Here is a 26,474-nt window from a genome sequence, read left to right on the forward strand (position 1 = left end):
CTGTCTGGGTCTCTAGTTTGCATTAGTATTGGTCCTTGGCTGTCTTAATGGCTTTACGAAGGTCATACTTGGATTCCTTATATTTGAGTTGGTCTCCTGATCTGAAGGGCTCATGCCTGGTTTTTAGCAGGTTCTGAATGTCCTGGTTCATCCAGGGTTTCCTGTTGGGGAACACCCAGATTGACTTCCTCGGTGTGCAGTCCTTCACACATTTGCTGATAAAGTCTGTGATGGTGGTGGTATACTCATCTGGACACTCATCATGTGTCCAGAACTTAAGAAACAGAACAGGGTCCTTAGTTGTTAGCAGTCAGCATTCTCAGCACTCCCAATGAATGTTTACTTTTCCATAGAGTGGGACAAGGAGCACTCTGATAGAGAGAGCCATGGAATACTGGATGGATGCAGCACCAGTTATGTCACAAAGTGACAGTAGGAGATTGTAATTGCCGGATGGATATCAATGCCCTACCCTCCCATTGCCACATCCTTGAAGTGAGACCTTATTGCTCATGAAATCATATTGCAAGGTGAAAAGAATCAGTTTCATGCCTCCGTGCAGCATATCAGATCTTGCATTTTGCACTTTGTAGCTTGCAGATGCATCTTTTCAGGTTGCCTATGATTACTTTTGACTCACAGAGATGACTATCATCAAACTGCAAGGACCATTGACATGGTCAAGATTGCTTGTTTTTCTCACTAGTACACTGCTTACATTTTAAATGCATGATAATGGGATTGCAAATGAATTCAAACTGTTTTCTGCAAGTGCACAGTTGATGCAAATGCCCCTTGAAAGGCTTCACATTGCTGACAAATAGAGCCCATGTATTGGATTAGAAAAACATGGTGCTGACTCACGCCCTCTGGGTGTGGTTGTGGAAATTTTGTTTTGTAGTTTGCATTTTGGAGTTGAGTGAAAGTAGGAGGCAACACAGATTGCGCTTGGCAGAGTGAGGCGCAGGCTTAGCCTGGTCTTCAAGGCAAATCTCTCGAACCTCCATGTTGCTTTCTTCCTGGCACTCCCTGGACAGCCCATCACCACTGATCACTAACATGTTCCCAAACACCACTGGAATTACCTATGCAACTCTCATCCTTAACCTAGAGCCCTGGCCCAACAGTTTAGTACACTCCGCCATCATGCTCCACACTCCCTCCATCAAGGTGGTTTATTATTGCAAATAACCCTCCCATCTTGCAATATCCTATTTCCTCCCATAGACCTACCATCTCCTGTCATCTCCTTGGGTTTCCCCTTTCACCACCTTTGTGCCCTTTGAATCCCAGATTGTAGCTTCCAATTCCAACATTGAGTTCCCTCACTGCCTTACCACAGCAGTGTACCTTGATAATCCCTCTTGATTTTCATTCCACAGACATCCAGATCTGACTCTGGCCCAACTGCTGATGGACTTGGTTAACAGCTGTGACTGGTGACTGATCAGAGCCTTGATATCTCTGATATTCCCTGACTGTTGGCACTAGACCTGCGAGATTGAATGTGGCTCATCCCCTGGACTGTACAGAGACAGACCCCTTGACTCTGACCACTCCAAGCTGGCTGAGCCCAATGCCCTGGACTGTGATAACACAATGCCCTTGACTGATTGTACTGGGATCCCCTGAGTGGTGACAGCCACGTTCATGAAGACGAATCTTCTTCGATATGAATGTGTTTGCCATGCATCCTTCTGGAGAATGCAGTCAGTGTGAGATTTGCACAGCACTTGCCTCAGACTAACATGTCTCTTGACTGATAAGTGCTGAAAACTACAACACGCTCCCTGGCTCTGTGTCTGCATAAAGGAGCATGACAAGAAGTGCTATGAGTCTTTAATATATGGTTGAGGGGGCAAAGTGCCAAAAGACAAGGCAAGGCAAGGCAGAACTGTTGTGATCATTGATGTAGGCACAAAGTGAGTTCATGCTAGGAAGGCAAGCAAGCAACCCTGAGATGTCCCCTGGTCCAAACCATGAGCTGGTTCCAGTTCCTACATGGAAGGTGTCCCAGCGGCGACACTGCAATAAAAGGTGCTGATGAGCTCCAAGGTGTTGCGTTGAATGGAGAACAGTATTGGATTTGGATGGGAGCTATGCCTTCAGGGCACAGTGAGATTGGGATGTGTTGGACAGCAATGTCCATGGATACAAGGTACATGAAGTCACAGCCCGTGGAACATGCCCTATGATTTTGGGACTGAGTTTCCAAGATGGAGATGGAGTTGTCAAGTAACTGCCCTGATTTTCATGTTGGGAATTGTTGCTGGACAAGGGTGAATGTGAAACTGCAAAATAATGAGGTGAGAATAATGAATGATGAGATGTTAACGTAAGGCAATGCTGCTCATTAGTGAGAATCTTGTCACATCATTCCACTTGCTTGGAAATTGGAGCATTCTGATTTAGAGATTGAAAAGCTCCTTGCTGAATTTCACACCAGATTTTCCCAATTTTCTCACCATGATCCATATTTTCCAGGAGCTGGGAAGATTGTACCCTATCCACTAGCCATCCCAGTGGCTAGACCCCTTAGTCAGGGAAAAAAGCATTTCAGCTTCTATCAGGTCAAAACCTGTCTTCACCTTAAATGTTTCAATACAATCATGTATTGTTCTTCTGAACACTAGAGATTATAAAGCCTTTCTGCACATTCTCTCGTCATAGGATAACACTTTCATCTCAGAAATCAATTCAGTATAGCTTAGTCACACCAGCTCTAAGGCAAGGTATATTCTTCCTTTGGTTCAGATACTAGAGTTGGACACAGCTGTTGTCTCACCAAAACACTTTACATTAGCAACCACACTCCCTTACTCTTGTACTTTAACCCACTTGCAATAAGGTCAACATTATGTTTGATTTCCTAATCATTTTAACATTTTGGGTTTTATCTGCAAAGGGATCCAAATTTCTCTGAACACTTAATGATTTTTCATTATTTATTAGATTAGATTATCTACAGTGTGGAAACAGGCCCTTCGGCCCAACAAGTCCACACCGACCCTCCGAAGAGCAACCCACCCAGACCCATTCCCTACACCTAATACTATGGACAATTTAGCATGGCCAATTCACCTGACCTGCACATTTTTGGATTGTGGGAGGAAACTGGAGCTCCTGAAGGAAACCCACGCAGACACGGGGAGAATGTGCAAACTCCACACAGACAGTTGCTCGAGGCAGGAATTGAACCTGGGTCCCTGGCACTGTGAGGCAGCATTCCTAACCACTGAGCCACTGTGCCGGTCTATTATATGTATCCTTTAATTTGTTTTTTAACTAAAGTGAATAACCTGATATTTGCCCATCTTGTATTGCACCTGTCACCTTCTATGTCAAAAAATTGAGATTGGATCTTTTAGGAAGTAAATTAAAAATGACTTTTGCATGGAAAAGTTTGTAGAAATTTGGAATTCTCTTCCAGAAATGGTTTCCTTGGGAATATGTCGGTGCGACCTCAGGTATACTGTGTAACCAGCCTCCAGGCTGAATGTAAGGCCTATGTTGAAGAAGTGTAAGTAAATGAAAGGGAAAGACTCATTTTATGAAATGTCATAAATTCTGCTATCCCCATTGCTAATGTGAGACTTGTAAAATTAGTGTTTATGATTAACTTATGTTCAAACTCTTGGCAGGTTGTGAGAATAAAATGCACAAATACAGGATCCTCGTCCACCCCATTGTATATCCTCCACAAATTTGAACACATTGGTCCACTTATAAAGAGATTGTAAGTAGCTGAGGGCTCTATACTGATCTTTGTTGTGCTCCGATAATAACAACCTGAAAAATTAAACCATAGAGCTGTGCCCTGAGTTCCTGTGTTTGAAAGTGACCAGGTTGTATGAGAGAAGCACACGATGGGAACAAACAAGAGCACTGAAGTTTACCCTTGTGGGACCTTGACTGGCTGTTGCAAGTATCTATTTGTTTAATTTAAAAAGCTTTTCTTGATACCTACTGTAAATTTTCTATTCAACAGCTTTAATTCATATCAATTGGTACTATTTCCTGGTTTATTTAAAAGTAGTCATTTGGAATAATTCTTTTCAGACCATCCCATCTTGATGGCTGGTTCAGACCTTTTTTCTAGACTGTATAATTTAAGCCTAAACTCTAATTTTACATGTCTGGCATCGACAACTGGGAGAGCAGAATTTATGACATTTCCCAAGATCAATCTTCCTCTTTTATGTGTTCACATTTCTTGAGCACAGGGGATACATCAAGCTTGGAGGTGAGTTGGTTCTAGACTTTCCACTTGGTGACATGAAGTGCCAGCTGTATTTTATCTTGTAGGCACAGGCATTTTCTGAGCTTCCCCCATTTAATAATGCAACATTTCCAATAATGATCGGGAATGTGCTGAGAATGTAGACGCTTACAAAATTGTGCGTGAGGATTGTGGACAGGGTATGAGGATTGATAATATCTGATGCAAAGAAAGAAAGTCCGTTTACTGGAGATAGCACCTTTCCCATCTCAAGTGCAAAAATGCTTTACAGACAGGGAAAATCATTTCCACTGATGAGAAGCATGTAATGTAAGAAATACGGAGGCTAACGTGTACATAGCGACATCCCAACTGCAATATGATAATGACCAGATACTTTATTTTAGTAATATTACTTCAAGAATAAATATTGGCCAAGAATGTGGAAGAAATTCCCCATTCTTTTAATTGTCCTGAGATCATGGACATTTACCTGGAAGGTCAGTTGGGGCTCAGTTTAATATCCCATCTGAAAGACAAGGCATTGAAGCTGCTTCGTGCTAAAGGAATATCACATTTTTATTTATATCCAATCAATACACACAAAAGCCTCATTCCACCGCTGTGGTATTCAACCATTAGTATATGGTACTTGCAAGGAGCTTTAAAAGCAAGGCCACTGATGTTAGAATTCCCCGTTTCAAGTTACTCAGGGTCTGGTTCATGGACCTAACTTCGGGATTGTGGGTGGGTTACTGAGAGCCATACCCCTTCCATTGCTGCTGAGCCCTCTGTCCTGAAACTTCCATCCAATGATCTCCACCCACTTTCAATCACCTTTGACATGGGATCCTTCAGCAATCCTGAGTGGGATAGTAAATGGCACTCCTGTTAAAAGTGCCTGATTGGTCAGCAGCGCTCAAAGGGATGGGATTTCTTCCTCTGGGTCATTGATCCTGGCAGCAGCCTGTCACTGTGCTACTTGGCACTGATCTGTCATCTTTCCTGGTGACACAGGCCTTACACCAGCTGTCTGGCCAGTGAGAAAAACTCTCCACCAAAGCATACTGCCTTTCGCCTTTATTAAAAAGCCAAGGATCTGTCTTGCTATTTTTAAAAGATTCAATTAGCTTTGTAAAATTATGTGCACTAAAATTCTAGACACTCAAAAGTAGCACACCAATTATTATTGTTTTACTTCTTTCTAACTCCTGCTGTTTTAGTTTAATTCTACTCATTGCATTCTTATAGCTATTACAGCACCTTGCAAACCCACCACAATGTCCACCTAGAAGGACAAGGGCAGCAGATATATATGAGAACACCACCACCTTTGAGTGCTCATCCAAGTCACTCACTATCCTAACTTGGAAATACATCACTGCTCCTTCACTGCCACTGGGTCAAAATCTTGGGAAACCCTCCCTAATGGCATTGTTGGTCAACTTATTGCACATGGACTGCAGCAGTTCAAGAAGACAGATCAAGGGCAACCTTCTCAAGGGCAACAAGGTTCGGGCAAGAAATGTGAGCCAGCCAGTGATGCCCACATCCCACAAATGAATTTTTAAAAAGTCTACTTTACATTGTAAATGGGCAAAAAATTGGCAATCTAAATATTTTTGCAGATCTTTTAGCATTTTCTATCTCAGCTGTTCTCCCTGATATGCTGTTGGCAAATACACTCAGGTTATAGTTGGTTTTGATATTCTATTATTTTAGTTAGATGAACAAAAGTTGTACAAGCACAGATTTCTGAAAGGTTTCACTCAAACTTTTCTTAAACTGTAAAATACATTTTTACCAAGGCTTTCAAGTTGCTAATACTTTAAACTAATTCTAAGTTCTACAATGGATCTTTGAAACCTTCTGTCACATCTGACATAAAATAAGCAAAGATTATAAAACACCCTCTGATTATATCACGCTCGTACCAAAATGCTCTCAGCTTTACATTCACAGAGAAGTTGAAATGAATGATTTTCACACTTCATTGAAAGGCCAATCAAGATGCATTGAGTCTTTCGCCTACCCCACCTCCATTCTTACTCCACATTATAATGCTTTACAATTTTCTGTCACCTACCTTACCCATAGTTGCACCGTTGTACAAAGAAGCCAATAATTTTCAACTAGAAAATCAATGTTTTACTGAATTGAAAGGATACAAAAATGTAATCGTCCAAGTAGCGTTTCTTAAGGTTTTCCACGATAGCTTCCTCTGTGATCTTAGATAGAAGAACCATGTCATCCACTCCACTCTGCTTAACATTGTGGCTCTGCCAATGGTATCGCTCCTTACTCCCCTGTGCAAAAAGTGAATAGGAATGTTCAAATCCTGGTGGTATCTTATATTTAACAGTATGAAAATAATCTACATAATCTCAGACTAATTTACACGTACAAATAAAATTTACATATTACATACTTTCAATAATAGTATGGGGCGGGGGGGGGGGGGGGTGGGCGTCGATTAGCTGGATGGCCAGTTTCCGATACAGAGTGATACCAACCACATGGATTCAATTCCCACTCCAGCTGGGGTTATTATGAATGACACCCATCTCAACCTCTCCCTTCAGGTTAAGCACCACCAGTCACCTTTCTCTAAGAGCGAGCAACCCTGTAGTCCAGTAGGACTATGGTTAAGAAAAAGGAAGTCATTCCAAACTTCTACATTTTCATTTTTATAATTTAATTTCATATCCTGAAGTTGTACTTTTGGGAAACCAACATAGATTATTTCAGAAGCTTGATTTCATTCCCAACAGTTTCACTGAATGGAGCAATGATGTATATATCTTTAAAAACACCATGCTAGTGATGAATCAGTAGCCAAATAGTTTTGTACTTAGATTTTGAGAGAAAGGAATTGAGAAAGTTCTTCCAAGGTTCTTAGGGCAGAATTCTCTCAGAGGGTCCTAAGTTATGTAGAATTAGAATGTTGGACTAGCTTTCTGGCTCCAGACTAGTTTCCTGGAGGTGGGAGTTCAGTGTTAACAACACCAATATTTCTAATAAAAATAAAGCTAGTGTCAGTAATGGTGGCCTTGACAAGTATTAGTGACTGTTGTTACAACTCCACCCGGTTCACTAATATCCTTCAGGGTTGGAAATCAACCATCTGTATGGAACTGACCTACATGTCTCTCCAGATGTACAGCAATATGGTTACCTGTTAATATGGGGAGGTGCTGGTGATGTCACAGAATAATAATCCAGAATACCAGGTCAATGTTCTGGAGGCATGGGTTGAAATCTCACCATGGACAATGTTGACATTTGTATTCAATAGTAAGATATCCCAATGGTGACCTTTGTGGCAAAAACTTATTTAGTTCACTAATGGTCTTTAAGGAGGTAAATCTGCCATCCTTAACTGATCTGGTGAATGTGTGACTACAGGTCCACAGCAATGTGGTTGAGTCCTAACTGCCTTCTGGCGAATCAGGGATGGGTAGTAAATGCTGTTCTAACTAGTGATACCACATCTGAACTGATAAATAAAACCCTGCACAATGGGGTAAATCTGCCATCAACAATGCTGGGCAACAATGCTGGTCTTGTCAGTGACACCCATATTTCATCACAGAATAAGAAAAGGCCTATATCTCATACTGCCATCTCCTGCTCTATTCTGATCAGCACCATAGAGCCTTCATAGTGGAGCTGCCTCCTTGCCATCAGGCACAAAGCAGTCCACCCACTGTCCTTGATTGACCAGAGAACTTGGTTCATTGCTATCAATAAAATCAGGGGACAGACAGGAAAATGGTTGGAACTGTCTGGGATTGGAATTGATTCTGAGACTTTGTTTGCCATGCTTGCAGCAAACTTAGCCCTTGGACTTACAGTAAGAGAAATGGCATGAAGATTTGCTTTGGTCTTGATTACTGATTGTCTTACTATCCAGTTTGCATTACTCCCACTCAGAAGCAGTCACTGGGAGAACCAAACGGGAGGAGTATTGCACAAGTCCCCTGTCATTAAATGCTTAAAATTCACGCAACACCAGGTTATAGTGCAACAAGTTTAATTGGAAGCACTAGTTTTTGGAGCGACGCTCCTTCATCAGATGGTTGTGACAACCACCTGGTGAAGGAGCGTCACTCCGAAAGCTAGTGCTTCCAATTAAACCTGTTGGACTATAACCTGGTGTTGTGTGATTTTTAACTTTGTACACCCCAGTCCAACACCGGCATCTCCAAATCATTAAATGCCCTATCACATCACCTACCTACAGCACTGTAACTGAGATTAGGTACCTCCTTTCAATTACACTGAACAAAACACTATGTAAGTGCTCTCCAACATTCAACCTGGTCCTTTAAATGTATTTTATCACAGCACTGTCACATCTCAAGGCAATTTTCATTTAAATATGCAAATTAAATAAATATGACAGCAAAAGGAGGGCATGATGAAAAGTGATGGAGGTTAGAGAAACTCGATCTTATATAACCCAACAGACTCTGTGTGACGGCATTCAAAGACAGACTATGATACAGCCTAAATTTGTGCGTTATAATGCTAAAGTAGATGTTTTCATCAACTGTTAGTTGAAAGGGATATTTTATGGTTTACATCCGAATGGCTGTCTTGAATAAATCGGGTTTCCTGAAGATACATGCTCAAGAGAGACTGCGGTATATTTGGTGTCACAGAGATAAGGTGGAGTAAATATATGGTAATACTTAATACTTAGTAAACATAGAAAGGAAAAACTAGCTGGAAATACACAGTCATTTATCTGGAAGATACTTGATCAAAATGAATTGGGCACAACTGGCCTAATTCTGAAGAATTGGAGCCCTGTAAGTTGGGGTAAGAGAGATACGTTTAATTAAAAAAAAGCAGGAAATGGAAAAGACTAGACATGGAAATTCACAAATCAAATAAATAAGAACAAACTATACATTGCAGTTGGAAAGGGCAATTTTAATTTAACAGATTTGAAAATGTATAAAAGTAAGAAATTCTTGCACTTAATAATGCTTTTTATCTGCTGAGAATATTTCAAAGAATCCATAGACAATAAACTACTTTTGAAATAAAAATCAACTCAGTGGTATAATGTTCAGTGGAGTTGGGGGCACAGGATTCATTCCTTATTTCTGAATAGCAACAATTAGGATGAGTACAATATAGGAAACCTGGTTGGCATGGACCAGTTGGCCCTAAGATTCATTTTCTTTTTTTAAGCATCCCTACCGTGTGGAAACAGCCCAACAAGTCCACACCGACCCTACGAAGAGTAACCCACCCACCCACGACTAATGCACCTAGACAACACATCCCTGAACACTATGGGCAATTTAGCATGGCCAGTTCACCTAACCTGCACATCTTCGGATTGTGGGAGGAAACCGGAGCAAACCCACATAAACATGGGGAGAATGTACAAACTCCCAGGGGTGGAATCGAACTTGGGTCCCTGGTGATGTGAGGCAGCAGTGCTAACCTCTGAGCCACTGTGTCACCCCACAGTTGCTGTGCTGTATGACTCTATGGACCTAATACTGCATGACTTAGATGCTGGCTCTCGAGCCACAGTAGAGCAAGCGTGATGATTTAGGCCCGTCAATGCAAAGTCAGATCTGAGTTAAGAGTGGGCGAGTCTATTCAGCTCCTTTAACTTGTTACACTATTTGATAAGATCACGGCTGATCTAATTAGGGCTACTGCCACACTGTCTTGCCTACCCTTTATATCTTTTGATTACCTATATATCAAAGGTTTATCTACTCTTACCTGCATACCCTCTTTACTTCGTTCCATTGCTACTTGAACCTCTGAAAGGAAATAATGTCTCCTCACATCAATCATATATGCGACACCCATTATTTTTAAATTGTGTCCCCTAGTTCTAGTCTCTCATACAAGGAGGAACATCTTTTCAGCAAACACCTTGTCAAGTCCCGTTAGGATCTTGTATTCTTCAATGTCTCATCCTTCTAAATTCTAGTGGATATAGGCTGACCCTGTCTGACCTTTCATAAGACAAACACTTCGTAAGACTATAAGACCATAAGATTTAGGAGTGGAAGTAAGACCATTCGCCCATAGAATCCATTCTGCCATTCAATCACGGCTAATGAGCATTTCAACCCCACTTACCCACACTCTCCCTGTAGCCCTTAATTTCTTGTGAGATCAAGAATTTATCAATCTCTGCCTTGAAGACATTCAACGTCCCACAGGCCCGCCATGCTCTGGCTGAAGAAATGACTCTTAATTTCCATTCTAAATTGACCCCTCTCTAATTCTAAGGCGGTGCCCACTGGTCCTAGTCTCCCTGCCTTACGGAAACAACCTCCCAACATCCACCCCTTCTAAGCCATGCATTACCTTGTAAGTTTCTATTGGATCTCTCCTCAACCTTCGTAACTCTAATGAATACAATCCCAGGATCCTCAGCCGTTCATCGTATGTTAGGCCTACCATTCCAGGGATCATCCATGTGAATATTCGCTGGACATGCTCCAGTACCAGTATGTCCTTCCTGAGGTGTGGGGCCCAGATTTGGACACAGTATTCTAAATGGGGCCTAACTAGAGATTTATATAGTTTCAGTAGCACATCGCTGTTTTATGTTCCAACCCCCTTGAGATAAATGACAACATTACATTTGCATTCTTAACCATGGACTCAATCTGCAAGTCAACCTTTAGAGAATCCTGGACTAGTACTCCCAGATTCCTTTGTACTTTGGTTTTATGAATTTTCTCACTGTTTAGAAAATAGTCCATGGCTGTATTCTTTTTTCCAAAGTGCAAGACCTCACATTTGCTCATGTTGAATTTCATCAGCCATTTCCTGGACCACTCTCCCAAACTATCTAAATCTTCCTGCAACCTTCCCACCTCCTCACAACTACGTGCCTGTCCATCTAACTTCGTATCATCAGCGAACTTCGCCAGAACGTCCCCAGTCCATTCATTCAGATCATTAGTATATAAAGTGAACAGCTGTGGCCCCAACACTGAACCCTGTGGGACACCACTTGTCACTAGCTGCTATTCCGAAAAAGAACCTTTTATCCCAACTCTCTGCTTCCTGTCAGAAAGCCAATCTCCAATCCATGCCTGTAGCTCATTTCAAACACCATGGGCCCTCACCTTTTTCAGCAGCCTCCCTTGAGGCACCTTATCAAAGGCCATTTGGAAGTCTAGGTAGATAACATCCACTGGGTTTCCCTGGTCTAACCTACTTGTTACCTCTTCAAAAGAATTCTAACAGGTTTGTCAGGCATGACCTCCCCTTACTAAATCCATGCTGACTTGTTTTAGTCTGACCCTGCACTTCCAAGAATTTAGAAATCTCATCCTTAACAATGGATTCTAGAATTTTACCTGCGACCGTGGTTAGGCTAATCGGCCTATAATTTTCCATCTTCTGTCTTGGATCCTTTCTTGAACAATGGGGTTACAACAGCGATTTTCCAATCATCTGGACTTTCCCTGACTCCAGTGATTTTTGAAAGATCATAACCAACTCCTCCACTATTTCTTCAGCCACTTCCCTCAGAACACTAGGATGTAACCCATTGGGGCCAGGAGATTTATCAATTTGTAGATCTTTTAGCTTTTCTAGCACTTTCTATTTTGTAATGGCTACCATACTAAACTCTGTCCGCTGACTCTCCTTAATTGTTGGGATATTACTCATGTCTTTCACTGTGAAGACTGACAGAAAGTACTTCCTAAGTTCTTCAGCTATTTCCTTATCTCCCATCACTAGCCTTCCTGCATCAATTTGGAGAGGCCCAATCTCTACTTTTGCCTCTCATTAGTTTCTTACGTATTGAAATAACTTTTACTAACATTCCTAATATTACTGGCTGGCTTACCTTCATATTTGATCCTCTCCTTCCTTATTTATTTCCTTGTTATCCTCTGTTTGTTTTTGTAGTCTTCCCAATCTTCTGATTTCCCAGTGCTCATGGCCACTTTATAGGCTCTCTGTTTTGATACATTTCCTAACTTCCTCTGTCAGCCATGGCTGTCTACTCCCAAACAATCTTTCTTTTCTTTGGGATGAACCTCTGTGCTGTGTCCTCAATTACACCCAGAAACTCCTGCCATTGTTGCTCTACTGTCTTCCCCACTAGGCTCTGCTTCCAGTCAATTTTCATTAGTTCCTCTCTCATGCCCCTGAAATTACCTTTATTTAACTATAACACAATGACAGCTGATTTTGCCTTCTCTCTTTCAAACTGAAGACTGAAGACTGAACTTGACCATATTATGATCAGTGCCTCTTAAGCGTTTCCCTACTTTAAAATCTTTTATAAAGTCTGGCTCATTACATAGCACTAAGCTCAGAATAGCCTGCTCCCTTGTGGGCTCCATCACAAGCTGTTCCAAAAGCCATCCTGTAAGCATTCCATGAAGTCCCTTTCTTTGGATCCACCAGCAACATTATTCGCCCAGTCCATTTGCATATTGAAGTCCCCCATGATCTCCATGACTTTGCCTTTTTGACAGGCCCTATCTATATCCTGGGACATCTTGTGCCCTTGGTCTTGACCACTGCTGGGAGGTCTGTACATAATTCCCATTATGGTTTTCTGCCTTTGTGGTTCCTCAACTCCACCCACACAGACTCCACATCATCTGACCCTACGTCATTCAGTGCCATAGATTTGATTTCATTCTTAACTAACAAGGCAACTCCGTCCCCTCTGCCCACCTCCCTGACTTTTCAATAAGTTGTAAATCCTTGGATGTTTAGCTGCCAGTCCTGAACTCCTTGCAACCATGGGAACCAGTTGAATGAACTTCTCTGAACTGATTCCAATGTTTAAATCCTTCCTTAAGTAAGGAGCCCAAAACCATATACAACTCTCCAGATGTAGTCTCACCAATGCCTTATATAATTGTACCAAAACTTTATGACTTTTATAAGTTATTTCTCTTGCTTCACAGCTAAAGTTTGCATATTTTGCATCAATATGATGGACACCACACTGTCTACTGGAAATGTACCCTTACTTTTCTCCTTAGCTATGTATTGGAACCTTAACAGTCCAATTTTGCAAGTCAACTTCTAAGCCAGAGCTGCCTTGGTGCTTACAGTTTATTCAAACAACCTCCAACTGATGAAAAACAGTGGATATTAGGTCATAAATACTAAGGTTATCTTTTGACCTGCATTTCAATGTAATTTAAGTCTAAAACTCTCTTTTGAATATACTCCAGTGAAGTGGAACTGGAAGTTGAAAGATTGTGCAACTAAAGTGTTCACCTAACGCTTCACATATCTGCTCAATTTTTGAGATGCACCAGTGAAAGAAGCAGATTGTTCCTTTTGTTTTGATTCTAGGTAAGAGGAGCGTGTTGAAGTAGCATTGGCAATCAAGGCTTTGAACCTTAAAGAGAAACTCTCCGTGAGAACAAACTTGTAGTAACCTCAAAGTGTAACTGTTTAGGTGAATATCTACTTGTCTGTACATTTGTGGTTGACAGTTAGCATCATCTTGGGCTAGACCTCTTTGAGCTCCCCTCTTCAGCTTCACTCCTCTTTCTACACATTCTTAATGTTGCTCCAGGAAACAGACTGTAACTGTGGATGGGAAGTTTCGCAATGGTTTTGTGAGATCAGCAGAATTCTCTTGCTTGCAGAAACAGCTGATAGGAGTGATAAATTATAGCGAATTTACAAAATATGGGTTCCTGGTTGCAGGAATCATTAAACATAGAAAAAAATTATTCCCCTATATAGATGATAGATGATAATGCATGAATGATACTAAAAATATCTACCAGCAAGTAAACTGCTTCATTCTTGTGCGTGCACTGGTTTTGAGTGTTGTGTGGCTAACACTGCCAATAGGAAAGAAATGACATGAGGGCACTGTCAGTGCAAATTGGAAGAGGAGGAAATGCAAGCATAAATTGAGGTGAGAGAAGGTAGGACATGATTAGACACTGAGGAGAGAGGGATGGTTTAGAGAGTCAGCTTGAACCAAGTAAAAAGGGAATAGAAAAGTGTTTGCAGGAACCGAGACAGTGGGTAGGGAAAAATTTGAAATGGGAAGTTATAGAGGAATACCTATATCTCACTCTGATAACTATAATAATTATTTTGAAATGCAATGAAATTCAGTAGCAGTGAGTACAACCAATTTTTCCCACAGAAAATTAGAGAAATTCTTGCATTTTGTGCTGTAACCTTCTTCTAAACCAATTCTGAACCTGCAACTCAATTATGACAGACAAACCTGATCCCCCACAGTCCAGTTTCAGTTTGCCTACTGGTTAGAATTCTTTAGTCAGAGCTGTTGTTGAGCAGTCAATGTTTTTGAGGTTTTGTCAGAGTGTCTAAATTTGTTTATTAGCTCTTGCTAGGTTTTTCGGGTGACAGGGAGGATTTTAAACGAAAACATTTGTGAGGACAGTGCACATAACTGTTGTCATCTCCATTAAGCATATTGTACAAAAAGTACTTCCAACACGAATTAAATATTTTCTGAACTGACTCAATTGTATGAATTATATCAGACCACAAATGTTTGAATTCTATAATGAGTAAGCTGACCACACAACTTGTGTGACTCACGATCAGAATTGTGATGACCAGACAATAGTTTGTACATCTGCAGTATTCAATAGACTTGGTTGAAGTATTCAATAAATACTAATGTCTTTGCTCCTTCACTTTCAATACATTTAATGAACAATTTAATTCCTCTTTGAAATATTTTAGATATAGCTTGATAGAATAATTGCATAGTAGTAGCTAACTCTGAACAATATCCTTCCAATTCTTTTTACTGATTATATTGCAAATTATTATGGCTGAAATGCACTACTTGAAAAGGTGGTGAAAAATGATTCCAAACATAACTTTCAAAAGAAAATTGGCTTAGTGCTGAAATATGATTTTAAAAATGCAAATTGATGCAGGAAGTGCAGGGATTAATTGAAAAACTCTTTTAAAGAGGCAACACAGATAAAATAGGTTGAATAACCTCCTTGAAGAAATCTGAATTACACGCTAAGTACACACTGTAAGTTAAACTTGGTAAATTTCTTAAACTGCTAACAGTACAGTTTGCTAGTCAGCCATATTAGTTGAAATTTTAGTAGAATCCCTACACAGACTGGAGGCTTACTAAAGCCACTTAAAAACAGGCATACTATTGGTGCATTATAGCCTCAGAGATATGTCGATGATTGCGTCAGGTCTACATACAGAGGCAAAAGACTGAGGTTTTATTTATTTCGTTGTTCATGGGATGTGGGCATTGTTGGCTGGGCCAGTATTTATTGCCTATTCTTAATTGCTGGAGAGAAGGTGGTTCTGAACTACTGCAGAAAATATGATGTAAGTACACCCTCAGTGCCGTGAGGAAGGGAATGCCAGGATTTTGATCTAGTGACAATAGAGAAAGAGTGGTCTAAGTTTCAGGTCAAGATAAGCTTGTGGAACAACTTGCAGACAGAGTATTCCCATATATTTTCTACTCTTATGCTTCGAGATGGAAGACATCAAAGGGTTTGGAAGGAACTTGTTGAAGGACATATTACCAATCTGTATACTTATTTTTCTTGTATCTGGAAGTGTTATCGCATACAATCATTCGGCTTTTCCACTGCCAAATCACGAATCAGGCAATCTTTACCTGTGAACCATTACCATTAAATCACTCGTATTTTCAAGTTGATTAATTTACAAATCTGTTTATCTACTTGATGAATCCATTATTTTCTAAATTCTGTTAATAGAGGGCAACAATTGGGTTGTTCCTTGGTAATTAAATGGACATTCTCTCAATTGATTAACATTGCTTGAAATCAAAGGAATTCAATTCAATATTTATGTACATCTTTGAACGGAGGAGAAAGTCAAAACTCACATGCCACCAGGTTATAGTCCAACAGGTTTACTTGAAACCACATGCTCTCAGAGCCTTGCTCCATCTCCAGTTAGCAGCACTAGCTATCTGAAGTAGGAGTGAGGCTGTGAAAACCTGTCATTTCAAATAAACCTGTTGGACTATAACCTGGTGTCATATGATTTTTAACACTGTCCAGGCCACTTCAACATCAGCACCTCCATATCACGCGTGGAGAAGATACAACTTTGATTCATTTCTTTCAACGTTTAAAGACTTTTGAAAGAATGTCAACGGCCTGATCAGTTTCAATTCAGCAGTCATTCTGAAAGCATCAGCAAGTAGTTGAATGGAAGATTAGTAATGAGGCTGCTTTGTAATGTTGTTATTTGGGACTTTATTTCAGTTTTATGTGGGAGTTTTAATGCAGAAGAGAAGAAGCTGAGTATTTTCCATGCTTGGTGAAGGAACATTCAATACTGTAACAAATTTAGTATTTGTTCCTTCTACTATTCCCTTATGTATTACCTGGTTAACAAATTTGTTTGGTTTCTAATAACCCATTCTTAACAGTTTGATTCAAATTAACAAGATTCTGAATATAAGGTTAAAAATCACACAGCACCAGGTTATAGTCCAACAGGTTTATTTGGAATCACTAGCTTTCAAAGCGCTGCTTCTTCTGAGGTAGGTATGGAGCAGAATCATAAGACATAGCATTTATAGCACCAGGATTGCAGTGTCATGGAATGTAATATTAGACAAATTTAGCTTCCGTCTTTCATCTTTTAGAATGATCATGTTCGTTTTGGCTCCTTTATATGTAAATCCAAGAACTATTTTACAGTTACATTCTCAAGATAGCTTTAAGAATAGGTGCCATCTTATCTCAGATAATGCATTGAAGGTGTGAGGTTAAAGTCTGTCTGTGTCCTAGTGATTCTATTTCTAAAGTAGGATTTACAGAATCTTACATGGATTAACACAGTTTTTGAGTAAAATAAAATATAATTCTGCAAGTACAACTTCACCCCACAAACCTTATATTTGTATGTGCGTGCGCAGGGGAGACTGACTGAGTGTGTGCATGGGAGTGTTTGTGTGGAGGTGTGCGTGTCTGTGAGAAAATGTGCATATGTGTATGTGTGTGAGTGTAATAGGGTATAGGTCTGTGAGAGGGTGTGTGTGTGTGTGTGTGTGTGTGTGTGTATATAGTATAGTGAGGTCACCTGTCGTGTGACATGAACCCAAGCTCCTGGTTGAGGCCATCACCATGGGTACTGAACTTGGCTGACCATCTCTATGGGTACTGAAATTGGTTGGCCTTCCCCATAAGTACCGAATTTGGTTGGCAATCTCCATGGATACAGAACTTGGCTGGTCATCCTCATGGGTTCTGAACTTGGCTGGCCATCCTCATGGGTACCAAACTTGACTGGCAATCTCCATGGATACCGAACTTGGCTTGGATTCATGTCGCACTACAGGTGACCCCACTGCACTATACACTCTCTCACATACGCACATGCACACACCTTACATCGTGCTATGCTAAATGGGACAGATTTTGAACAGATCTAGCAACTTAAGAGTGGGCATCGTGAGGCACTGTGGGCCATCAGCAGCAGCTGTTGGAGTTGTACTCCAACACCATCTGCAGCCACAAGGTCCAGCATGTCCCCCATTCTATCATTAACATCAAGCCAGGAAACGATCCTGATTTAATGCAGAGTGCAGCAGGGTCTGCCAGGAGCAACATTTGACATAACAAAAAATGAAATATCATCATCTCGCAGATCCCAAGTCTTCAGCAAATTCAATTCACTACATATAATATCAAGCAACGGCTGAAGGCAATGGAAGCAGCAAAGATTATGGACCCTGACAATATTCCAGAAATTGTATAAAAGACATTTGCTTCAGAACTTGCTGTGTTTCAAGCCAAGCAGTTCCAGTACAGCTGTAGCACTGGTATTTACTTGACAACATGGAAAAATGCCCAGATAAGTCCCACAAAATGCCCACATAAAAAGGAGGACAAATCCAACCCAAACAATTACCGCCCTATCAGTCTACTCTCGGTTATCTGTAAATTGATGGAAAGGTCATGAGGAATCTTATCAAGCAGTATTTGCTTCATGATAACCTGCTCACTGATACTCCATTAATGTTCCACCAGGGCCACACAGCTCCTGATGTCATTACAGCCTTGATTCGTGCACAGAGAGGAGGTGAACATGATTGCCCTTGATATCAAGGCAGCATTTGACGGTGTGCATCATCAATCAGTCTTAACAGAACTGGAGTCAGTGGGAATCAGAGGGGAAGATGTTTCGTTGGTTAGAGTCAGACCTGACATAGGAGGATGGTTATAATTGCTGAAGATCAGCCATCTCAGGTCATCATTGCAGGAGTTCCTCAGAGAAGATATTTTCTGATCAATCCATTCAGGGATGCTTTGACAGACTTGTGGAGCAGGTGGAGCTTGAACCCAGGCCTCCTGGCTCAGCAGTAGGGACACTACCACTGCACCACAAGAACACTCAGTTCTACAGGTTAAGATTATTTTTTAATCAACCTGTTGAGAGATGTTCTTGCATAGCTTTGAAACAGGTGGGACCTGAATCCCAGACTCCTAGCCAAGAGGTAGAGATACATGCACTGAACCACAAGAACCCTGAGTTTTCCAGAATTTTTAAAAAATCTATTCTCGAATCAACCTGCTTAGTGATGTTATTACACACCTCTGAAGTAGTTGGGACTTGAATCTGGGCCTCCTGGTCCAGATGTAGGGACACTGCTACTGCACCACAAGAATTCTCAGTTCCCCAGAGTATTGTCTTGTCCCTAGTCCTCTTCAGTTTTTTTCATCAATCATCCTGATCAAAAGGGGGATGGTTGCCGATGTTTGCACAATGTTCAGCACCATTTGCAAATCCTAAGATATCGAAGCAGCCCATAGTCAAGTACAGCAAGACCTGGAGAACATCCAGGCTTGGAACAACAAGCAGCAAGTACCACTTGCATCACACAATTGCCAGAAAATGAACAACTCCAACAAGAGAGAATCTAACCATTGTCCCTTGACATTCAATGGCATTACCATCATTAACTCCCCACTATCAATTTACCATTGATAGGTTTACCATTAACCAGAAACTCAAGTAGACTAGCCACATAAATACACTGGCTACAGTAGCTAGGAAGTCTGCAGCAAGTAACTCACCCTCTCCCCAATGTCTGACCAATATCTATAAGTTATAACTCACAAGTTACAAGGCTGGAATACCTCATACTTGCCTGGATGAGTACAGCTCTAACAACACTCCAAAGGCTTGACACCATCCAGGATAAAGCATCCCAATTGATTGGCACCACATCCTCAAGCATCCACTCCCTCCACCACTGACTCTCAGGAGCAGCAATGTTTACCACCTGTAAGATGCACTGCAGGAATTCACCAGTACTTTCCAAACCATTACCATTACCAATAAGGAGGCCAGAAGTAGCAGACATGCAATTTCCTCTAGAAGACACTTACAATCCTGACTTGGAAACATATCACTGCTCCTTCACTTTTACTGGATTAAAATACCAGAACCTCCTTCTTAATGGCACTATGGGTGCACTACACCAAACAAACTGCAGAAGTTCAAGAAGGCAACACATCACCATCTATTCAAGGGCAAACAGGAATGGGTGATAAATATTTGCCAAGGTAGCAAAGCCCACATTCTACTAATAAACAAAAAAAGGAACTGTAGAGAACTGGGAGTATGGTGGTATACCTCCATGTCAGAATGATGTGTGGCATGACAGTGATGACATTCTCAAGTTTTACTATTCTTTGTTCTTCTTAACAATTGAGGTTCCAGAGTAAGTGCAGAACATTGACATAAGCTGAGTGCATTTCTGCAATACAGTACATGTTTAGCTCTGGTAATATATACTTGGAAAAAATGTGTGAATGATAGGGAGTTACACATTGATTCCCTGGAACCTATGCACCTGGAATGAGTTTCGGCAGTATTGATGCAATTATGGCATTCAAATGAATGGTGAATCTTACAGGATGTTCTTGATATGGATTTTATCAATAGATCTATTGTGACCAAACACCAAGCAATGTTCCCCAATTTGTTATGTGTCCAGATGGGTAACTCAAATTTTTAAGCTCTCGACTGAGGAAGAATTCACTAACTTCCTTTCTTTATTCACTCATCCTTTGCTTGTTGTAAGAAGTTTAATTTAAAAAGGATACCTTTCCTCACCTTTCTCCCAGACCAATTTAAGTTGTGCTTTAAAACAAAACTGCCAAGCTAATCAGGTGTTCTTAAATTAACAAAAGAGTGAGTTTGTTACTTATTACACTTAGGAGGAAATACTAACAAAACACATGTACACACAGTGTAGAAATGAAAGGTGTGTCCAAAACATAAAGGTAATAAAGGCTAAACGATTCAGTGTTTGAATTATTTGTGACCAAAGGATTGTGGAATATTGCAGCCTCTGAAGTGAAGGTTGCTCGTAGAGTTGACATTGGTATAGTTGGTTTCACAATTCTTAATTTTTCAGATTAGTTGAGATTCTATTGCTCTGATTCCTTTAGATTATTATTGAATTTCAGCATTCAGGGTGAGATAGAGTCCTATTATTTTCCTCTTTCCTTTTGTCTGTCTTCTAGCTAACTGGCATCTAATACTTAGAATCAGATGCTCCCTTAAACTGCAACACAGGGATGATTAGTGATTAACTCTTTGACTGTGACCTTCACAGCATGCTGATGCTTGCATTCAGGCTGGTACACACAAGAATGTTTAGCTCCACTAGCACACCCCTGTAGAGTTGATACAAGCTATTTAACCCGGTTTTGTGTATTTTTAAAAGGGAAATATATGTCTGCCACAGTGGGTTACCTTGCTGGTAATCAGAGGATTGTCAGCCTCTTGTTATCTTTGGATTATAGAGATAAGAATCCTGGCTGTTTAGACTTGCCTCTTTTCCATCTCTCCATTTGAAGAAATGTTGTTTGACATTCCTCTTACATTTGTAGATGTGAAATTCTATAAGTCTCTCTCTCTCTAGACAGTTAACATCCACTCTCTCATCCTTCTTTTAAAAAACCATAAGACCATAAAACATAGGAGCAAAATTAGATTATTTGGCCAATTCAGTCTGTTCCATCATTCAATCATGGCTGATATATTTTGCAATCCCATTCTTCTGCCTTTTCCCTGCAATCATTGATTCCCTTAATAATCAAAAAGATATTACTTCTGTCTTAAAGATGCTCAATGATTTGGCTTCTTCAGCCTTCTGTTGCAATGAGTTCCACAGATTCACTATCTACTGGCTGAAGATATTTCTCTTCATCTCAATTCTTAAAGAATCATCCCTTCAATCTGAGGCTGTGCCTTTGGGATCTATTCGCTCTGACTAGTGGAAACATCTTCTCCATGTCCACTCTGTACAGGCCTCTCAGTATTCTGTAAGTTTCAGTGAAAGTCCTGCTCATCTCTCTAAACTCCATTGAGTACAGACCCAGAGTCCTCAACCACTCCTCTTATAACAAGCCCTTTATTCCCGGGGTCATTCTTGTAAACCTCCTCTGGTCCCCCATCAAAGCTAAATCATCTTTCCTTAGAGACAGGGCCCAAAACTGCTTACAATATTCCAAATGTGGTCTGACCAGAGTCTTGTACAGGCTCAGCAGAGCATTTCTCTTCTTACATTCTAGACCTTTCGAAATGAATGCTAACATTGCATTTGCCTTCCTAACTGACAGTTAAACTTAAGAGAATCCTGAACTAGGATCCTAAGTCCCTTTGTGCTTCAGATTTCCAAAGACTATCCCCATTAAAAAAAAGTTCAAGACTCTATTCTCCTCCTGAAGTGCATAACCTCACATGCTCTCACATTGTATTACATCGGCCACTCTCTAGCCTGTTCAAATCATTAATGTGAATAGTTATGATCTAATACCGACCTCTGCGGAACACCATTAGGCATTAGCTGCCATTCTGAAACAGACCTTTTTTTTTCCCACTCTCTGTCTTCTGCCAGTCAGCCAAACCTTTATTCATGCCAGTAGCTTGTGACATGTTTTGGAATTACAATTTAAAGATATCAACAGTACTGTGGCGGTTCTGAACACTGGACTTGACAGAATGGCTTTGGCTGGTCAGGAAAAGTACCATCAATCACAGGTAATCAACTCCTGCTGCCCTAATAATGTGGCCATGATGTTGCAATGGTCTTTGTTTTATGACTTAATTCACTTCATATTACTTTGCTAATTCATTTAAGCTAGTTTAGTAACTTGCACACCTGTGCCATGCTGAACATCTCCATCAGGAGGGATTCTAACCATCTTCCCTTGGTATCCAACACCAATACCATCATAAGCATTAATATGAATTGAATAAAAATACTAATTTCAGAAAATTGTTCGAAATCAATGGAAGTTGATTGAATCAAACAGGAAATCACAACAGGAAAAGAAAATCTTTGTATGGTGAAGCTAATGAAAAAAGGTTTATGGATAGATATTGTTAATGACATGTTGTTCAGACATGTAATGGTACAATGCTGGCACTTGAATCTATAGGCAAGGACACTACAACTGAACTACAAGGGTCCTTAACATTAAGATGGGTTTCTGAAGTACTGGACTAATGAGATTACCAGAAAACCACTGCCTTCATATATATTTTTTAATCAACCTGTTCAGAAGTGTTATTACACACCTCTGGTGAAGATGGGACTGGATGTCCTGGCTGTGAAGGAGGGACATTACCACTGCATCACAAGAGTCCTAACTCCTTTAATAGACTAAACAACCAATAGCTGATTGACTTAAATAGTCATAGTTCCTTTAGACCCATGCAGGAAGATGTGCAGCAACATGCTGCCATTAGCCTTTGTCCATCCCAATCTTTTACTGTCATCCAAGTGGTATCCAGCTCTTCATGGTTTTCCCATTTGTATTTCACAGGTTTTCTTTGCCCAGGCCTACTTTCTTTTTCCATTTTGTGATGTCCACTCTACTACCATTCACAAATCTAAGAGACGTGTGATGTATCCCATCTGTCTCAGTTGTCCCTCTTCCATGAAGTATTAAGGTACCTCTAATCAGTCTTCAGCATTGTTTATTGATTTCATAATGAGGAAGGTGATGGTGGGTGTAGGCTTGGCATCCCATAAAAATATCAACAATGACGGACCTGGATTTCACAGCAGACATCACCTTCCTGAAGAATTGTGCAAACTCCAAGAAGTGATCATTTGTCCAGAAAGTCACCATTCCAGCTCAGAGAAGGTCAAGATAGTGATGGACTAAACAGGAGTAAACCCTTTCCCCCATCACCACTGGGCAACAGTACATTGAAAATGTTGACCATTTCCCCTACCTGGAAAGGAATATCTCAAGGGAGGTTAATAACATCCATAGAAGAACTGGCAAATCAGCATTGAGCTTTTAGCAGCTCCATGTGATCTGCTGATCCACATCCAACACCCTTAACATAGCCATGGAACAACGAGGCTACATTTCCTTTGCTGTACCAATTGTAATGTATGCTAGCCAGATATAAAAGATAACAGCAATGCTGTCACATAAATTGGACGTCTTTCACTAGAGTTGCTCTTGTACGATCCTGGGAGTCACATGACAAGAACACATCACCAATGAACCAATAGCTCTTCATGCACCTGAACAACCAATCCACATCCAGAAGAAGATTGTGCATGAGGTCTTTCACAACTTTACTCTGTATGTAAATCATTTAAAATCCCATAAAGGAGCGCTTCAAAAGGAAAACAGGAAATTCATTTTGTTGGACATCTCTGCAGAAAGAAGACAGAAGATATACAAGGAATAAAGAAAATTTACAGTCCAGGAACAGGCCCTTCGGCCCTCCAAGCCTAAGCCGATCCAAATCTACTGTCTAAACCTGTCGCCCAATTCCTAAGCATCTGTATCCCTCTGCTCCCCACCTACTCATGCATCTGTCCAGATGCATCTTAAATGAATCTATCGTGCCTGCCTCTACCACCTCTGCTGGCAACGCATTCCAGACACCCACCACCCTCTGTATAAAGTATTTGCCATGTGTATCCCCCTTAAACCTTTCACGTCTTACCTTGAAAGCGTGACCTCTCGTTATTGAGGTCAATATGCTTTGACATGAAGAGTTTTGTTGAAGCAACTGGGGAGATCTCAGTTAAAGATAACTCCTAACCAACCGATAGTCAAGTCATATTCACCACTTTATGCAAAACCATGTGATTTAATCAAAATTAACAGTAAATGTGACTTTGTGTGAGATTGTGCCAGTCATAATTCTCAGTCTCAGAATTTAAGAAAGAGGCAAAATGACGAATACCCTCACACTTTGGCTGTTCATAAAACGGTGAGGTTTGACTAATGTTGCCAACTAATCTTTTCTGGGTACTGCTCCTTCCTTCCTATAATAAAATTTTCAATTCCCGCCAGTATTTTCCATAATCTTCTGGGTAATTAACTGATTTTTGCTCCTGACATCCATGATAAGCTTCCTTTCTCTATCTCAATTTATTCTTTTTATTTTCTTTGTCATCCAGCATGCATTATCTTTAAAGGACTACTTTTACATTTCAAAGTAACACTGTATATGTTTATTTATACTGACATTATCTCTTCCTTGAATGCCTTTCATTGTTCCATCACTGCCTTACTCTGCCATGGCTTTTTCCAACCTGTCTGTGCTAACTCCCTTCTTAACCTACTGAAATTAGTTGTTACCTGCCAAGCACTTTTACCTTTTCTGGTCTCTTTCAATAAGTTCTCTAAATGGCATTATGTTATGGCTTAGATAAAAACAAGAAGTGCTGAAGAAACTTGGCAGTCTTACAGCGTCAGTGGAGAGAGAAACAGATTTTAAATTCCCAGTCTGCTATGACTCTTCCTCAGAATCTCAGCACCACCTTACATTATTTCAAAGGGGTCCTGGTCCACTTTGTTCTTCATTTTATTCAACACTTTAACAATAAACTTTTTCTCTTTCATTTTGGTGTTAAGGAACTCAAGTTCCAAACACTTAAAGGTACCTCTGAATTCCTTGTTCCCTTCCCTTTCCTGTGACTCCATCCTTTATTGTCATTCCTCCCCTTGACATGTATTCACTATCACCACTGATCTTCGTTTCTCCACTGCTGAATGACCTGAGCACTGCAAAAGACTTAGTTTTATCCTTTTAGGACCCTACATTAAAGAATCTCAGATACGACACAATGTCAAACTCTTCTACTGCCTCCACCTCCATGCTCACTTCTTTGGAGAGAACTGTTCCTGCTACTCAGACCCTTTCATGTGTCTCCAATACTCCCCTCCACCTGGAATCCTCCTCCTGGCCTTTTATTTTCATTTGATCACTTCATTGATGAAATGCTAATCCTTGGTTCTCTGGGCTCACAGCTCATTTTGGTCGTTCATTTATAAAATAGCTAACACTGCGTTCCTTTCTGCATCTGAGCTGCCAAGATGACATTGGCTGCTTATTTCTCTGCTCCTGTCTCCCCCTCTGACCTGTCTCTTTCTAAACTTCAACTCCATTCTCTCAGGCCTAACCCTGACTCCTTGTCAAACCTGCTGATAATGGGATAGCTGTTGCTATCTCACATATGGATCTCCACCTTGCAGAAGTTGAGTGATAACTCTCAAACACCTCCTTCTATCCTGCCTGGATCCTGAACCCACCACTAAACTACAAGCTATTATTTCCAAGTGTGTCACCAATCTTATCTCCTCTGGGGATCTCCCCTCCACTGCCTCCTACCTCATGGTTCCCAAACTCACACAGTCCCCTTCTAACTCCTTCCCAAAATCCACAAATAGGACAACGCTGGCAAGCCCATCATTTTAGCCTGTTCCTGCTGAACTGAATTTATTTCTTCCTACCTTGACTCTGTTTTATTCTCCTTTGTTCAGTCCTGTCCCAACTTACAGTTAGGATTTTCTGATGCTTTACAACTTTCAGTTTTCAGACCCTAACCACCTCCTCTTCACAGTGAGATGTGCAATCCTTCTAAACAGTTATCTCCCATCGGGCTGGTCTGAAGGCTTTTCACTTCTTCCTCGACAAGAGGCCTGTTGAAACTCCATTCACCACCATTTTTCTCACAAGGCTGAGCTTGTTCTCACCTTGAACAAACTTACTTCAACTCCTCTTGTCGAGGAAGAAGTGAAAAGCCTTCAGACCAGCCTGATGGTCAATAACTGTTTAGAAGGATTGCATATCCTACTGTGAAGAGGAGGGGCTAGGGTCTGAAAAGAAGTTGTAAAGATATGGACGTGGGTAATGATATGGCTCCCAGGGTATGCCTGTCTCTTTGTGGTGTGTGTGGTACATTCCTTGTTCCAGACCTACTTGGGCCCTA

General features: G+C 40.7%; 1 protein-coding gene across 2 annotated transcripts in view; it reads right to left on the reverse strand.

The window, feature by feature from the left end:
• The window catches only part of myo1f (myosin IF), a 152,191-nt gene that overhangs the window by 107,477 nt on the left and 18,240 nt on the right, over nucleotides 1–26,474 (reverse strand). Inside the window, exon 3 of one of the 2 annotated variants that reach the window (XM_072594021.1) lies at nucleotides 6,388–6,525. In XM_072594021.1, the coding sequence (XP_072450122.1) occupies nucleotides 6,388–6,525 (138 nt within the window). The other variant, XM_072594023.1, reaches the window with a different exon arrangement.

The sequence above is a fragment of the Chiloscyllium punctatum genome, chromosome 24 (genome assembly GCF_047496795.1).
Source record: "Chiloscyllium punctatum isolate Juve2018m chromosome 24, sChiPun1.3, whole genome shotgun sequence".
Taxonomy (NCBI): domain Eukaryota; kingdom Metazoa; phylum Chordata; class Chondrichthyes; order Orectolobiformes; family Hemiscylliidae; genus Chiloscyllium; species Chiloscyllium punctatum.